General features: G+C 41.6%; 1 protein-coding gene across 1 annotated transcript; it reads left to right on the forward strand.

Moving 5' to 3' along the window:
* Positions 1-1036: 1036 nt before the first annotated feature.
* Positions 1037-17484, forward strand: ubr7 (ubiquitin protein ligase E3 component n-recognin 7). Its single transcript, XM_055872442.1, has 12 exons — positions 1037-1186; positions 2561-2690; positions 3015-3148; positions 4262-4322; positions 8415-8510; positions 8612-8665; positions 10975-11080; positions 13911-14041; positions 14976-15158; positions 15617-15794; positions 16173-16234; positions 16621-17484. Exons 2-12 carry the CDS (start codon positions 2562-2564, stop codon positions 16711-16713), a joined length of 1227 nt encoding a protein of 408 aa, XP_055728417.1. The 5' UTR covers positions 1037-1186; position 2561; the 3' UTR covers positions 16714-17484.
* Positions 17485-17809: the final 325 nt, after the last annotated feature.

Below are 17809 nucleotides of genomic sequence, written 5' to 3' on the forward strand. Positions count from 1 at the left end.
AATTACTAATAGCCACCCAGTGGATTGAATAATACGGGTTGGCATATCTGCCCCCAAAACAGTGTCCTCCAGTCTTGTATGCCAGGACCACCAGACTCTTCTTCCTACAGTAGTCTTCTAAGTCCCAAATGGCAACCTAGTGCACTACTTGGGCCCTGGTCAAAAGGAGTGAACTATATAAGAAAAAGGATGCCATTTGGGACAGAGCCCTTGTCAGGCCCTCAAGGTCTTGGACCGCTTTGCAGGAGGCTGCATAATAGGGGCTTTTGTGTCTTCATCATCTTCCTCCTCCTCATCTGCAACAGATGACAGAAAATTACTTTTGTGATCAAGTTACATTTTGGGGGGGCGGTTGACAGAAGGGAAAACAAACCAACAGACATTACACAAACATTTATCTCCTCCTCCCCTTCCCACCCATAGGACCGGCTTAAAGTACATTGCCTATATAGTGATATTAAAAACTGTCAAGTGTCGTAGTCCATATGTTAATATTGGACTCATTTTAGATTGCATCAGTTTAATGAAGCCTGTCACGGACTGAGGTAGGTTCAGTAAAATAATTTGACCAAGCCATATTTAATTGTTTTCTCTCATGTAGCACAAGATACTGAACATGGTTACATATCAGTGATCAAATACCAGTTATGTCAGAGATGCATGTTTTAATGATTGAGAGGAATATTCACATCAAATCTGTTGACACAATTTATGCAGCTTGATAACACTGTGCAGGCATGACACAAAGCTGATTGATTTGATAGCCACCTAGCTATATCTGATATACATAACGTCTTCAAATATCATAGGCCGCCTACCCATAGTCTCAAGACGGAGGAATAGAACATTGTTTCATCTGAAATGACAGGCTGCAGGCTTTATGTTTTAAACAGTTGTAATTTGATAAGTTGTGATATCGGTAAAACGCAATGATCATATCAATACTCCAATGACGGAATCAATTAATCTGTTCACATGCACACGTAGTAACAAGATATGTTTGTACGTCACAGTGGCATCATAAGCACACCAAACGTATTCATGCTGACAAAAAAAAAGCTAGCAAGCTAGTCGGTTTGATACTCGGAAGATCTGTGTTATGAAGTAGCTAGCCCAAAGACAGTTATCTAAATTAATTCTCTGATCAACGTGGGCGGTTTATCTGATCATCCAAAGATTTGCTAAGGTTGGGATTTGTCTATATAATGATTTTCATAGCAACTAGTTATCTACCGAAAGGTGTTGTTCTTCCATGTCATGATTAGCTAACCAAAATTTATAGATTTCGTGAGACACTAGCCACAATAGAAACAGAGCAATTCGCGAACCTTGTTTTGTTTTTACAAACATCCATTGCGGTAGCTAAGCGTGTTGTTAAATGAGCTACCAGTAACGTTAGCTAGCTAACCAAGCTCACCGTCGTCGACTTGCAAATCCCCCTTGTCATTTCCTCCGCAAAATTGTTCTTGTACAACGAGATCAGTGAGGAGCCCCGATACGTCTGCGTTTAATTTCTTAATCCCCACTATCATAGAAGTGAGGTTATTTTCTGTTTTTACGATAATCTCTTTCTTCAGGCCATCCCTGTATTTTAGCTCTCCTCGTATCTCAGTAGCTGCCATGTTTGTTGAACCATGACCCTAGTTTGAACTCTGACCCGAGTCGTAGCGGCATTTTGATGGAGAATCGATTTGGTCAGTCTTGTACTTTCTGAGACTTTAGCCATATTTGCACAAAGACATATATAAATAACAACCACTAACTAAACCAATAGGTAGACAATAGTTTAATTTTCATCAAAATGTGAAGATCTCAGAAGTGCTTTTCAGAAACTCCCGCCAACAGGGTGAAATGTTAGCATAACCGGAAATCGTGCGGAAATTGTCATTGTGAGATAGCTACAGTGAGGGGGTTCGATTAATCTAGCCCGGGCGCCAGTGTAAACATGTTTTGATTTGGCTTAAAGTTGGTTACATTCGACTTGGAACCGGGCTGCCTCCCTGGCGCGAGCCAGCTGCTCTGCTCGATCTAAATCTGCTCAAAACAATAGTGACGTAATTAAGCAAGTTCAGTAATGAGTAGGATTCTTTCTTTTCCCATGCAAAGTGATTGCTTTTCTGCCGTCCAAGTGAAAACAAATATGACATTGCTAACATTTATTTGATGGAAAATAGATAGTATGTTATAGTATATAAATAGTATGTTTCCGAACGATGCAACATGATGCCTTGTTAACAACAGCAGATTACTGTTCATTTTGAGATCGGCGTTCCTCCCTCCCCGCTTTCTCCAGATGACGTGCCGGCCCATTGCACGGTTCAACCTGGGCCAATGTAAAATAACTCCCTCAGTGAATCGGGTTTGAGAATAACATAACGTCCAGTGCGCTCCAATCTTTTTTTGCTTATTGTATCTAATTTATTGTATCTTTTGGTGAACAGAGCATTTTGATACCTCTTCTCAAGTCATGGACGTCCCTGTTTAGATTTATCTGGCGCTCTACATTTTGCCCTGGAACAGGAACTTGTATTCACACTTTTTTCACCTTCTATTTTCCAAGAATGGCGGCAAATGAGGCAGATGAGGCTACTGTTTCTTTGGTAGATGTTTTGGAAGAAGATGAAGAGTTGGAGAATGAGGCATCTGCTGTTTTAGCTGGTAGTGATTCTGAGAAGTGTTCCTATCCCGAGGTAGGCTATTTGCACCACATTGCGAGAGAAACACAAATTATCCCAATTTAAGTTAGCTATAATACAGCTTTGCAGTCTAAGCCAGTGTTTAGTTTCAAATGGATTTTGAAAAATGAAAACTTTAGCGACGTCACCAATCTGATGTCTCCGCCAACGTAAATGACAATTGTTAATAAATTGAACTTGATTTGTATTTTTATGAACTCGTTATAACAAAATGTAACCTGTGGTTTTATCAAATGTAACGTTACATTTTCATGCTCTATCCGAAGGACTCAAGTTGATATCAGTTTCACACGTGTTTGTTTTGATGTGGTCTTGCAGGGCTATGTGAAGCGACAAGCCCTCTATGCCTGCAGCACCTGCACACCAAAGGGGGGCCAGCCAGCCGGAGTCTGCCTGGCCTGCTCCTACAAATGCCATGAAGGCCATGACCTGTTTGAGCTCTACACCAAAAGGTGAGTTTCACTGCATTGTTGATAATTTTTTCAATTAATCTTTCCTCAATTCCTTGCATCATCTCTCGTTGCCACCTTCTCAAAACCTATTGGAGAAGAAAGTCTGAAGGGAGGGACCTTGGACCTACTCCTCCAATAAGGTTGAGGAGGTGAGGAGCTGGGATGACGAATTCAGATAGAGACGTGGAGTGGACACCTAAAGGATAAGACAGACCAACACAAACGTGGGCCATGCACAATAGATCAAATGTTGGGTGTCGATGAACGGAGGTGATGCAGAATTGTCTGGAAATGAACATAAATACTGTAGGACAATATTTCAGTGCTGTGTGTGCCCCTATATCTGTGCTCAAAGGTATTATTGTCCCACACAGTGAAATTGGGGAGGGGGCTGTGGATCTGTCTCCGTCCGTTTGTTTGTAAACTAGTCACACGCGATATCTCAGACAGAGATGCGTCTTGCCACAGAGATCTGGCATTTACAAAATTACACTGATTGGGCCAAGGTGGGAGTTAAAGTAATTCATTGATGGGGGTTGCATCATTTGTGGGGGATGACATGTTTACTGTTGCCTTGTTTGTCCTGTACCACCCTACATCCCACTGCTGGCTTGTCTCTGAAGCTAAGCAGGGTTAGTCCTGGTCGGTCCCTGGATGGTAGACCAGATGCTGCTGGAAGTGGTGTTGGAGGGCCAGTAGGAGGCATTCTTTCCTCTGGTCTAAAATAAATATCCCAATGCCCCAGGGCAGTGATTGGGGACATTGCCCTGTGTAGCGTGCTGTCTTTCAGATGGAATGTTAAATAGGTATGGTCACTAAAGATCCCATGGCACTTATTGTAAGAGTAGGGGTGTTAACCCCGGTGTCCTGGCTAAATTCCCAATCTGACCATCATGGCTAATCATCCCCAGCTTCCAATTGGCTCATTCATCCCTCCCTCCTCTCCCCTGTAACTATTCCCCATGTATTTGCTGTAAATGAGAATGTTTTCTTAGTCAACTTACCTAGTGAAATAAATACAATCATGAACCACAGCACTCTAGCCTTATCTGAGATATTGCAGATGCGAACAGAATTTTCCTACAGTTAATCCTGAGCTGGGAATTTTTGCAGGAATTTCCGCTGTGACTGTGGAAACGGCAAGTTTGAAGAGATGAGGTGCAAGTTATACTCAGTAAGTTTCCTTACATTACTTGAAATTGTGGTAGTTTTGATGTGATGCTGTAGTTTGAGTTGGAGACATTAGGCCAATAACAGCATGATGTGCATGTTTTCTATATGAAGCCAGTTACGGGTCTGGACAAATATATTGGCACCCTTGCACTTTTCTTAAATAATTCCCTATTTCTTCTAAAATAAGTTGAAATTGACAACAACTTTTGGTCTTCACAACATGCTATTAGATTTAACATTGCAGAACCAATTTTATTTTTGTGCAATATGCAACTTTTAGGGGACCTGACTAAATTCACATACAGTTGAAGTCGGAAGTTTACATACACTTAGGTTGGAGTCATTAAAACTTATTTTTCAACCAATCCACAAATTTCTTGTTAATTAGCAAACTATAGTTCTGGCAAGTCAGCTAGGACATCTACTTTGTGCATGACACCAGTAATTTTCCAACAATTGTTTACAGACAGATTATTTCACATATAATTCACTGTATCACAATTCCAGTGGGTCAGAAGTTTACATACACTAAGTTGACTGTGCCTTTAAACAGCTTGGAAAATTCCAGAAAATGTCATAGCTTTAGAAGCTTCTGATAGGCTAATTGACATAATTTGAGTCAATTGGAGGTGTACCTGTGGATGTATTTCAAGGCCTACCTTCAAACTCAGTGCCTCTTTGCTTGACATCATGGGAAAACCAAAAGAAATAAGGCAAGACCTCAGAAGAAAATTGTAGACCTCCACAAGTCTGTTTCATCCTTGGGAGCAATTTCCAAATGCCTGAAGGTACCACGTTCATCTGTACAAACAATAGTACGCAAGAATAAACACCATGGGACAACGCAGCCGTCATACCGCTCAGGAAGAAGACGCGTTCTGTCTCCTAGAGATCGTACTTTGTTGTGAAAAGTGCAAATCAATCCCAGAACAACAGCAAAGGACCTTGTGAAGATGCTGGAGGAAACAGGTACAAAAGTATCTGTATCCACAGTAAAACAAGTCCTATATCGACAAAACCTGAAAGCCTGCTCCGCAAGGAAGAAGCCATTGCTCAAAAACCGCCATAAAAAAGGCAGACTACGGTTTGCAGCTGCACATGGGGACAAAGATCGTATTTTTTGGAGAAATGTCCTCTGAACTGATGAAACAAAAATAGAACTGTTTAGCCATATTTGATCATCATTATATTTGGAGGAAAAAGGGGGAGGCTTGCAAGCCGAAGAACACCATCCCAACCGTGAAGCACGGGGGTGGCATCCTGTTGTGGGGGTGCTTTGCTGCAGGAGGGACTGGTACACTTCACAAAATAGATGGCATCATGAGGAAGGATTATGTGGCTATATTGAAGCAACATCTCAAGACATCAGTCAGGAATTTAAAGCTTGGTCGCAAATGAGTCTTCCAAATGGACAATGACCCCAAACATACTTCCAAAGTTAAGGACAACAAAGTCAAGGTATTGGAGTGGCCATCGCAAAGCCCTGACCTCAATCCCATAGAAAATTTGTGGGCAGAACTGAAAAAGCGTGTGTGAGCAAGGAGGCCTACAAACCTGACTCAGTTACACCAGATCTGTCAGGAGGAATGGGCCAAAATTCACCCAATGTATTGTGGGAACCTTGTGGAAGGCTACCCGAAACGTTTGACCCAAGTTAAACCATTGAAATGCAATGCTACCAAATAGTAATTGAGTGTATGTAAATTTCTGATCCACTGGGAATGTGATGAAAGAAATAAAAGCTGAAATAAATCACTATTATTCTGACATTTCACATTATTTTAAGAAAGTGGTGATCCTAACTGACCTAAAACAGGGAATTGTTACTAGGATTAAATGTCAGTAATTGTGAAAAACTGAGTTTAAATGTATTTGGCTAAGGTGTATGTAAACTTCCGACTTCAACTGGAGATGTGAGTTAAAGATCTGTCATTTTCATTGAAAGCAAGTTTAAGAAGCGATATGTTTTATGTGCGCTATTTGTATGCTTCCTGTTTTAAAGTTTAGTTTTTGCGTCTTTTACTTTCAGTTTTGTACCCCAGCTTAAAACAGCTTGAAAATACAATATATTTGGTTATGGAAAAGATATTCCACAGAGGTTTAGATGGTACAATGTTTCTCTACACTATACTTGCTTGTTTTGTCACAAATTTAATCTATTAGAATTTTAGTAACCAGGAAATTGCAGAACTATTTCTGCATAGCGCATCTTTAAATTTGACCATTTTAATTTAAAAAAAATAAAGGAAAATGGCATTATAGCCATCAAAGAGCTTGCTGTACCTTTCTACTGGCAGTTTGCCCCACTCTTCAGGAGCAAACTGTTCTAATTCTTTAATGTGCCCTCCACCAACTGGGTGCCCTCCACCAACTGGGTGATTCCAATTAAACCAGTTTTAAAATGTCTGTAGCAAATTGAGTTACAAAACCATGATGAACCTGCAAAAATCTCATATCATTCTGAGGACTAAGATGTGTGGTTTTATGGGAAGTATCTTATTGTAAATACATTTACATTTTTCGCCTGAATTTTGTACATTTCCACCAAGTCTCATTACCGAAATGCGTCCGGATTCATTTCTGGTATTAAAAAAATATATATATAATTTTACTTGAGAAAAACTAAAAACTAAACTAACTTATTTTAATAAACCATAACATTTACCTCTAGTATTTATTACGTACAAACACTGTCTGTGGACTAGTTTGTGTAAAAACTCCACTCAGTTTTTAAATAAAGTGATGATGCGTCATCTAGAGGAGTAGTCCTTAGATGAGCGCAAGTTAAGTTTGATTTTATAATTTGAAAAATATTTCTCCAGGCAAGTCAGTTAAGAACCAATTCTTCTTTACAATGACGGCCTACCCCGGACGACACTGGGCCGCCCTATGGGACTCTCAATCACTGCCGGTTGTGATTCAGCCAGGAATCAAACGAGGGTCTGTAGTGACGCCTCTAGTACTGAGATGCAGGGCCTTTGACTGCTGCACCACTCAGGAGCCCCGAAATGTATACGCTTATATGCCTTCAAAATGAGGTTCTTATTGTCAAACACCCAGTTTACCCCACTTCGCCTTCTCATTACAGAAACAGCTGCAAAAGTCATACTTAATTTAATTACTGTTAAGGTAATTCTCAATGACACTTATTTTATTTTTTACCATTTTGTGAGTGACCCAACTGCTGTTTTCAGCTCCCTATTGGATGTGATTCAGATCTGGATTTTTTGCTGGCCACTCCAGTGTTTCTTCTTAAACCATTCCAGGGTGCTTTTGATGTGTGTTTGGGTTTGGGACACAGTTTTTGGACACTGGGTTAAACGCTGCACTCCAAAACACCTTGATAAGCTGCTGATTTTATGATCTCTTGCACACACAGGCTCCGCCCCAGTACTAGAGACAGCAAAGAAACCCCACAGCATTATCAAACCTCCCCTCTTTGAATGCCTTATTTGGCTGTTGGTAAACTGCTGAAGGAGGCTCAAGAAAGCCTGATTGAATGTCAATAACCCACCTAAACAAGCCTAAATCCAGGAGAAAATATTCTGTGTACCAAAAAAACACAATTAGAGCTCTTTGGAAATAGAGATCAGCGCTGTGTTTACTGATGACCAAAAACAGCAATTGGTGGAGGGCAACTCTCAAACACTGAAGAATTAGAGTAATTTGCTGCAGTTATTTTTCTGCAGTTATCTTGGCCAAAGGCTGTGCAACCAAGTACTAGCTTCAGGGTGCCAACAATTTTGTCCATGCCATTGGTCTTTGTTTTCTCAATTAAAATGATCAAATTAAGCATACAAAAATAAAATTGGTTTTGCGATGTTGAAAATCCAATAAGTGTGGTGAGTTTTTATTTACATTTCAACTTAAAGAAATAGGAGATTATTTAAGAAAAGTTCAAGGGTGGCAATATATTTGTCCGAAACTGTACATCTAGGCCAGTGTTAACCAAACCTGGTCCTGGGGACCCAAAATAATCAGGCTTGATGATGAAGTGTGTTAGTTCTAGGGCAAAAACAAAAATCTTTGGGTACCCAGGACCATTGACTGAGAGACTTTGATCCATGATGTTACTGATTTCACTGTCTTTTAGGACAAGGATCAGTTGAACACGGAGAACAAATACAGCCACAATTTTTTTGGTCTGTATTGCACCTGTAACAGGCCATATCCAGACCCAGAAGACCCGGTAAGAGTTGACCATTCACCTCAAATAGTCTATGAATTGTTAAAAAAAAAAAAAATCCGTATTCCAGTGAAGATTTATTGACCAAAAAATGTCTTTCCCAGGTTGAAGATGAGATGATACAGTGCATTGCCTGTGAGGACTGGCTTCATGGCAGGGTAAGGCTTTTGTGGAGCACCAAAGCATAAGGATGTGTTGAAGATGCACAGGTCCCTGGGCATGTACACTCCCCTATGTATTTATTTGGACAGTAAAGCTAAAATGTTTCATTTGGCTCTATACTCCAGCATTTTGGATTTGCGATCAAGTGTTTCATATGACGTGAAGGTACAGTATGTAACCTTTTTCTTTGAGGGTATTTTCATACATCTGTTTTACCGTTTAGAAATGACAACACTTTATGTATCTAGTCCCCCCCATTTCAAGATGTCATAAGTATTTGGGCAAATTCATTTATACATTACATGACCAAGTATTTGAACACCTGCTCGTCAAACATCTCATTCCAAAACCATGGGCATTCATATGGAGTTTTGTCCCCCCTTGGCAGCCTTCACACTTCTGGGAAGGCTTTCCACTAGATGTTGAAACATTGCTGGGGGACTTGCTTCCATTCAGCCACAAGAGCATCAGTGAGGTCGGGCACTGATGTTGGGTGATGAGGCCTGGCTCGCAGTTGGCATTCCAATTCCTCCCAAAGGTGTTTGATGGGGTTGAGGTCAGCGCTCTGTGCAGGCCAGTCAAGTTCTTCCACACAGATCTCAACAGACCAGTTCTGTATGAACCTCGCTTTGTGCATGGGGGCATTGTCATGCTGAATTAGGAAAGGGCCTTCCCCAAACTGTTGCCACAAAGTTTGAAGCACAGAATCGTCTAGAATGTCATTGTATGCTGTAGGGTTAAGATTTCCCTTAGAACTAAGGGGCCTAGTCCGAACCATGAAAAACATCCTCTACCAAACTTTACGGTTGGCGCTATGCATTGGGGCAGGTAGCGTTCTCCTGGCATCCACCAAACCCAGATTCGTCCATCGGACTGCCAGATGGTGAGGCGTGATTCATCGCTCCAGAGAATGCATTTCCACTGTTCTAGAGTCCAATGGCGGCAAGCTTAACACCACTCCAGCCGACACTAGGCATTGCACATGGTGATCTTAGGCTTGTGTACGACTGCTTGGCCCTTGGAGACCCAATTTCATGAAGCTCCGGACGAACAGTTCTTGTGCTGACATTGCTTCCAGAGGCAGTTTGGAACACTGTAGTGAGTGCTGAAACCGAGGACAGATGATTTTTACGCACTACAGCACTTGGCAGTCCTGTTCTGTGATCACGGCTCAGTCATTATTGCTACTAAACGTTTCCACTTCACAATAACAGCACTTACAGTTGACCAGGGCAGCTCTAGCAGGACATAAAATTTGACTAACTGACTTGTTGGAAAGGTGGAATCCTATGACGTCCCACGTTGAAAGTCACTGAGCTCTTCGTTAAGGCCATTCTACTGCCAATGTTTGTCCTTGGAGATTGCATGGCTGTGTGCTCGATTTTATACACCGGTCAGCAAAGGGTTTGGCTGAAATAGCCAAATCCACTAATTTGAAGGGCTGTCCACATACTTTTGTATATATCATACTTTTGACTACACGTGTGGTTGATTTTATATTGTGCTTAATAGAAGTGAATGGTGAATGTATTGTCATTTGGGAGTTACTTTTATTTTAAATAATATATGTTTGTGGATGCTACCATGATTATGGATAATCATGAATAATGATGAGCAAGAAAGTTACAGAAGCACAAAGATCATATCCCCAAGACATGCTTACCTCTCACCATTACCAATAACAGAATGTTAGTATTTTGTAGGGGTATGATATTTGTGAATATAGGCCTTGGACAGATCAGATCTTTACAATGCCAGGAGAAGTGTTAAACACAGGGTTCTAAAACGTTTGGTCATGAAGAGCTACTTGGTGAGCAAGGTTTTGTTGCAACCCAGCACAATGGATTCAGCTAATCATGGTCCAAATTGAATGGGTTTGTTCAGTAGGAAGCAACATAGTAAAACGTTTTAAAACGGAAAGCGAAAATGAGCATTCTTATTGGATAGGAGCTCTGTTTCAAAATGCTTTCTCATGTTTTGTGCCTACTGAACACAGCCCATAATTCATTGATTAATTGTTTTAGTGCCGTGCTAGAACAAATGCCTGTACACCCAGTAGCTCTTCATGACCAGAGTTGGAGAACCCTGGTTTAACATCTTGGGAACCACATCAAGATAATATAGGGATCCTATAATCTGTGACGTCCTGCTCAGAATCTGTAGTCCTACATCTTGAATACATCCCGAGTATTTAACTCAAGACCGACCTGGTCTTTACCCTGGTCTTGACTGTGTACCCTTGATGCCATAGCTGCTATATGAGCATATGTATATCGTATCTGAGTGTTGTGTTTTTTTTATCCAGCACTTGGGTTGCCCTGTGCCAGAGTGTGTGGAGCTCCAGGAGATGGTGTGTGAGTCCTGCATGAACAATGCTCCTTTCCTGTGGACCTACGCCACCCATCTGGCAGGTACTCCTAGAGATCCTAGAATTCACAGTGATTCTTTATGTAGTTCTATGGGTACTCTCCTTACCTTCAGTTTACTGACATGCCCCAATTAACAAATTCAGAAAGAAAACACACTTCAGGATAGGAGACATTCTTTAGACCTACCACATTGTCTTTTGTTTATGCTTCTATGCGAACGTACAGGTAACTGCCAAAATTAAGGAAACGTCAACATCAAGTGTCTTAATAGGGCTTTGGGCCACCATGAGACCCAGAACAGCTTCAATGCACCTTGGCATAGATTCTAAAAGTGTCTGGAACTCTATTGGAGGGATGCGACACCATTCTTCCACGAGAAATTCCATTATTTGGTGTTTTGTTGGTGTTGGGACAACCCCAAATAAGTGTTCAACTGGATTGACAGCTGGTGACTTAAGACCCCTCTTTCAAGTTCAGAGATCTCTTCTAGCCATGGTAGCCAAAGTAATGGGCAACTGGACATTTTTAAACATTACCCTGAGCATAATAGTTTGTTAATTGCATAATTAACTCAGGAACCACAGCTGTGTGGAAGAACCTGCTTTCAAAATACTTTGTATCCCTCACTGACTCAAGCGTTTCCTTTATTTTGGCAGTTACCTGTACAGTACTAATGAAACCTGCAGTAACTAGTGAACAAGAGGCTATGGTTTGCTGTAGAGCAGTTTACTTCAATGGGTGACTAAAATGCCGTTAGCTATTGGGGTCGATGTGTGCACGATTTCATGCCTTCTTCAGCCGTTTTGATCTCAATATCAAATCATATCTGGGTAACAATGATTTACCTTACTGTGATTTCTTTTCAATTAAAATGGTCAAAAAGAAACAAAATAGCTTCTTAGCGAAGAGCAATTTCTCAAGCAAGAATTTTGTTAGGGCTGTCTGGAGGTGGTCTGAGTGGGAAAGCTGAAAACTAGCTGTTATTGGCAAGGAGGTTTGAGACTCTCATTGGTCTAACTAATTAAATCACCACGCCGGCCAAAACTCCATCCCACCAAACCAGGCTGAAATTTCAGGCGGGCTTTTCAAACAGCTCTTAGACTAAAACGGCATTATCATTTTCACAATATTATTCCAACCTCAGTGTGGAAATATATACAGTAACAGTCAAAGGTTTGGACACCTACTCATTCCAGGGTTTTTCTATATTGTAGAATTTCTTTCCTTCATGTATTTCAGCCAATCAGTTGTATTGTGACACGGTAGGGTTGGTAGACACAAGATACACCTATTTAGCAAAATACCAAGTCCATATTATGGCAAGAACAGCTCAAATAAGCAAAGCAAAGAGAAACGACAGTCCCTCATTACTTTAAGACATGAAGGTCAGTCAATCCGGAAAATTAAGAACTTAGTTTCTTCAAGTGCAGGTGCAAAAACCATCAAGCGCTATGATGAAACTGGCTCTCATGAGGACCGCCACAGGAAAGGAAGACCCAGAGTTACCTCTGCTGCAAAGGATAAGTTCATTAGTTACCAGCCTCAGAAATTGCAGCCCAAATAAATGCTTCAGAGTTCAAATAGACACATCAACATCAACTGTTCAGAGGAGACTGTGAATCAGGCCTTCATGGTCCAATTGCTGCAAAGAAACAACACCAATGAGAAGAAGAGACTTGCTTGGACCAAGAAACATGAGCAATGGGCATTAGATTGGTGGAAATCTGTTCTTTGGTCCGACGAGTCCAAATGTGAGATTTTTGGTTCCAACTGGCGTGTCTTTGATATGCAGAGTAGGTGAACGGATGATCTCCGCATGTGTGGTTCCCACTGTGAAGCATAGAGGTGTGGGGGTGCTTTGCTGGTGACCCAAATTTATTTAGAATTAAAGGCAGACTTAACCAGCATGGCTACCACAGCATTCTGCAGCAATACGCCATCCCATCTGGTTTGTGCTTAGTGGGACTATCATTTGTTTTTCAAAAGAACAATGACCCAACACACCTCCATGCTGTGTAAGGGCTATTTGACCAAGGAGAGTGATGGAGCGCTGCATCAGATGACCTGGCCTCCACAATCACCCGACCTCAACCCAATTGAGATGGTTTGGGATGAGTTGAACTGCAGAGTGAAGGAGAAGCAGCCAACAAGTGCTCAGCATATGTTGGAAAAGCATTCCAGGTGAAGCTGGTTGAGAGAATGCCAAGAGTGTGCAAAGCTGTCATCAAGGCAAAGGGTGGCTAATTCGAAGAATCTAAAATATTTTGATTTGTTTAACACTTTTTGGTTACTACATCATTCCATATGTGTTATAACACGGTGTCAAATTATATAAGTCAGAATAAAACACTAGACATTCTTAGGACAATGGCAGGCATCTCTGTCGAATAAACTTGTCTCTGGCTCGATCCAGGGTTCTGACTTGAGGGAGTACAGCTACGATCGGAAGTGTTTTTACACAGCAGGTTGGGATAATTAACTTGGCAGGTTAGGAGACTTAGGTTAAGGTCAAGAAAAGAGTTAGGGTTAGCTAAAATGCTGTCCTAACCTGCTATAAAGTCACTTCCGGCCGTAACTGTACTCCCTCACCTGTTTTCCACGTCACATCAAAAGGGCGGCCTTAGAAAAGCTCCTCTGCTGGTAGACTCGCTCACAACACAGACATGACAAAAACATTGCTGGATTCCTATCGAACAGGCGGCTATAAATATATAACTATAACTTAGATAGCTGTTCGATAAATGAGGGGGGGAAACTACTACATTATTGAAAATATTGCCTTGCTAGATTGATGAATACAGCCATAGTAAAACAGTGCAAAGAGCCTGTCAGCTCTTAAGGGACTCCATGTTGTTTTGTATTTCTCCTCCAGTGCCCGCTGCGACCAAAGCCAGCCCCTGCAAAGCAGAATGGGAGGTGACGAATGAAGAGGGGGACCGTGAGGAGAGCAAGAACACAACAGAGGAGGCCTCCACGAGCCTCAATGACCAGGGTGAAGAGAAGGTACTCACTCCACACAAAGCGTCATATACACTCAATGTTACGAGGACAATGAATAGCATTTTATTTCTTGCAGTACAATGAATATCATGAATGAACCAGTAATGGGTATCTTGGTTTAAAAGTATCACTGAGAAAGGGATATTATGACCAGATAAAACAGATGGATGGAACTATATTATGTGGAAAAGGTTTCCAATGCAGCTTCATGCATTTTGTTTTCTTATGCTTTAAGTACACATGTTTCAGAAGTCAAGTTTCTGCTTTCACCACTGTTGACAGCATTGCATCTATGCAGAGCAGGGAAAAGGAACTGTGGGTATTAACCACCAGGTGGCTTCAGTCCTCTAACAGTCAGCATGAGGAGTGCACAGAACCAGGCTGTGTTAGTTTCCTGTGGGTATTTAGGGGATAAATGGCCCGTGCCATGCGCAGATTCTCTGGTCTGCGGGGAGCAGCCCAAAGGCTTTGCGGCGCCCGCATATCATTAACAAGAATGATTTCATTAGTCAGCCTCTGAAGCGAGCAGCAAATTGAAGCCAGCCTTATTTGACAGAAAATATGGCAGCCCAAAATTTGCCCCCTACCGCAGGGGCCCGGTAATCTCGTACATTTGCATGCACCAAAGACAGAAGTCGCTCTTATGCAACTGTTTTTTTTGGCATGTCCTCTTAATTTGGTTTGGGTTTTAAGGGAGTGCTCTGTCTACTGGCGAGGTAGTGCAAGGTAATGGGCCTTGATAAGATACTTAGGACATTTTTCCTTTCCTTAGACTTAACAGATCATACCGGGCGCGATAAGTTAAAGCAAGGTGTTCACTTTCTGCCCTCATCCTTTCAACCTCTTCATGTCTAACCTTTTGTAATCATATTGTGGATGAAAATATTCATCTTTTGTGTGTTCAGAGGACATTGTGTGATATCTGTCCTACTCGCAGGTCAAATCCAATGGGGTGCCAGGCTGCAAAAGGAGGCACCAGGAGATGGAGGGTGGCTTGCCTCCCTCCAAAGAGTGTAGGCTCAAGGAGCTGGGGGGCACAGGTACAGAGAGAGCAGAGTTTGGAGCTGTATTCTGGCCCTCAGCCTGGAGAACCAAACTCTGTTCCTGTGTCAGCTGCAAGGTATGTCTTCACCACTTATCTCGTCAACCCGGCTGCTACTCTGTTCTCTGCTTCAGCCGTTTTAGAAGGAAGTCAAACAGCCACAATCTGAGGTGTATTCACTGGGAACCAAACGGGCGGAAAGTGGGAGGGACTAACCTGAATTTGCCCAATAAGAAACGCTGGTTTTCGGTGTAAAATTTTTCAGTTGCAAAATGTTTTGCTACAGTGTGCACTAATGAATACACCTGTTTTATTGTAGAACAGGTAAATACATGCATGTTGTTTAGGCCTTTTTAATTTGGTGTTAATGTACGAGTAGTATCTTGCAAAACAAATCAAAGGCATAATACACCCAAATAAAAATGGTTTATGATCAGAATTACTGCATATTTATGTCGTTGAGTAGGCCTATATTGTTCGTAGAATTACTATTGACAATAGGAGAAGTGTGCTCACCCGTTTCCTCCCCCCAGCAGAAATCCTACGCTGAAGCTGGTATGTCCTTTCTCCTGGATGAGTCGGACACGGTCTTAGCCTACGAGAATAAAGGAAAGACCACAGAACAGGAGCAGGCGGGGACTGCCGAGGGTCGCGACCCCCTGATGTCGGCCCTTAATACCCTGGGCCGGGTTCAGCAGCTGGAGATAATCCACGGTACGAGGTGGTGGTGGGGAGGTTAAAGAAGAAGAGACTGTACCAGTTCTCTCCCTATCCCTTTGATGTTTGCAGGTCTGAAGGTTCTGGGTAAGTATGTGAAGTAGAAGAGTTTCCACCATTATTGCTTACACCGTACAGACCTGCAACCATCAAAGCATTAGGGGTAGGGAGAGAATTTGGACCATCTGACAGGGAGAGAGTGAATGAAGGGAAGAGGGGAGGCAGGTGTTGGATGAGTAGTTAGAGCCATTCCCTCGGCTGTATTGATTGAAATACAGATTTAATTTATTTTGTGTGGAGACAACTATCGGTGCTGCAATCAGAAAAGAGCTGCTTTTGAAAATTATTATTATTATTATTTTTCCTGGTTCTCAGGGTACAATGACATGAAGACTGAGCTGAAGGACTTCCTGCAGAGATTTGCTGCAGAAGGAAAGGTAATTAAAACCTGCACATTTATCAGCATACACACTATTTAGTTGAATGATCAATCATATCAGCATCATTGTATTTTGGTCCTCAGTTGATGTTCACTATCCCAGTGTCGCAAACCAGCTTCAGTAAATAGGACTATAATGATAGTATTGATGAGGATTGTTTTGCTCTCTCTTCACATTGTGGTCCCTGAATCTGGAATGCGGTACTGTCCTTGGTGTGTGACCATGAGATCAAACTTTATTTAAAGTAACTGTCCGATGAAAATCAAATTCTGTCAAACTCATACTCCTAGCATGACCTCGACTCCATCTTTTGTTTGTAGCCAAAGTCGCTACACCCAATAAGAGGCATAAAAAGTTTGTGCCCCATTTCTCTTTCCCCCCAGGTGGTGACTCCCGAGGACATCCGTCAGTTCTTCCAACAGCAGCAGAACCGCAAGAGACGACGGGCCAACGCGGGCCAGTACTACTGCAGCTGAGCAGTCTCCATTCAGACAACTCCCGGTCTCCCCCTCTCCACATTTCCCCAACACCTGTCAGTATAGTTGTATTCCTTTTTCTTCTTCCCACTGAATGTCATTGCCTTGCGTCCAATATCATCTTCTAGTACAACTCCTCAGACGTTATGTTTAAACAAATAAAAATGCAGTTTGAAAAAAAATATGGTATTTTGAACATTGTATGAGCTTTTGCGTTATCTTGTTCTGGGCAGTATGCTTTGTTGTACTGTACTCGGGGCTCTGCAATGTGATTTGTCTTTTGAGGCTAAGCAGGTTAATGAACTGGCATTTGGTTGATGTGGATGATACTTTGGTTATCTTTTTCTAGAGGAAATTGTTAGTCTATCATTGCTCTCCCTCAAACAATTTTTGTTTAAACTGGAGAGAAAGCCTAAGTTTAGTTTGCCTGATAGCAAGTGTTCCAGACAGACAGAGCAGTGACCCCAGTTTATGGTGACCCCTTGACCTTTTATTTACCTTTTTATTTTAATAAACAACAATGGATTTGCTCTTAAAACTCTGGTTAAGCTGGTCATCGTTCCCACAACATGCTTTCTTTCAACTCATTCCTTTGACAATTTATAATTTTGTATTTGTCCTTAGTTGCAATTTTCTTAGTGCTGTTTGTAGATTGCATGATTGCAGAACCCTAGCCCATTAGTACGGTTTGTATTTTAAAGGACCACGTTAAATGTTACCGTGTTCCTTTTTAATGTTCACTCTAAGAAATAAAGCTATGAATAATGTAAATTGTTTTAGCGTTATCGTTCCTTACAGCAGTTACACCTGGGAACCATCGACCCATCCATTAGAGAATATAATGGAAGTTTAAATATTTCTTTGCTAGCTTTAATACCCCACATGCTGATTTGACATCTGGCAAACCATTAATAAGGGGATATTTTAATCAAACTATCACACCAGAAATGGAGTTTAGCCAATCGCTCAGATGGTAATAAATCTCTTCCTTGTGAGATCTCAAATTATGAGCCCATCCATTTGAATGTGTTGCAAACATTAGCATATGCAGTAGTTGGATACGTTTGATGACTGAACTTTAGTTTTTTTAAATGAT

The sequence above is a fragment of the Salvelinus fontinalis genome, chromosome 20 (assembly GCF_029448725.1).
Source record: "Salvelinus fontinalis isolate EN_2023a chromosome 20, ASM2944872v1, whole genome shotgun sequence".
Lineage (NCBI taxonomy): Eukaryota > Metazoa > Chordata > Actinopteri > Salmoniformes > Salmonidae > Salvelinus > Salvelinus fontinalis.

Coding starts and splice junctions, on each gene's coding strand:
- ubr7 (XM_055872442.1), top strand. CDS start 2,562: ATGGCGGCAAATGAGGCAGATGAGGCTACTGTTTCTTTGGTAGATGTT. Junction 4,323..8,414: donor TGAGGTGCAAGTTATACTCA/GTAAGTTTCCTT, acceptor ACTGTCTTTTAG/GACAAGGATCAGTTGAACAC. Junction 8,511..8,611: donor ATCCAGACCCAGAAGACCCG/GTAAGAGTTGAC, acceptor TGTCTTTCCCAG/GTTGAAGATGAGATGATACA.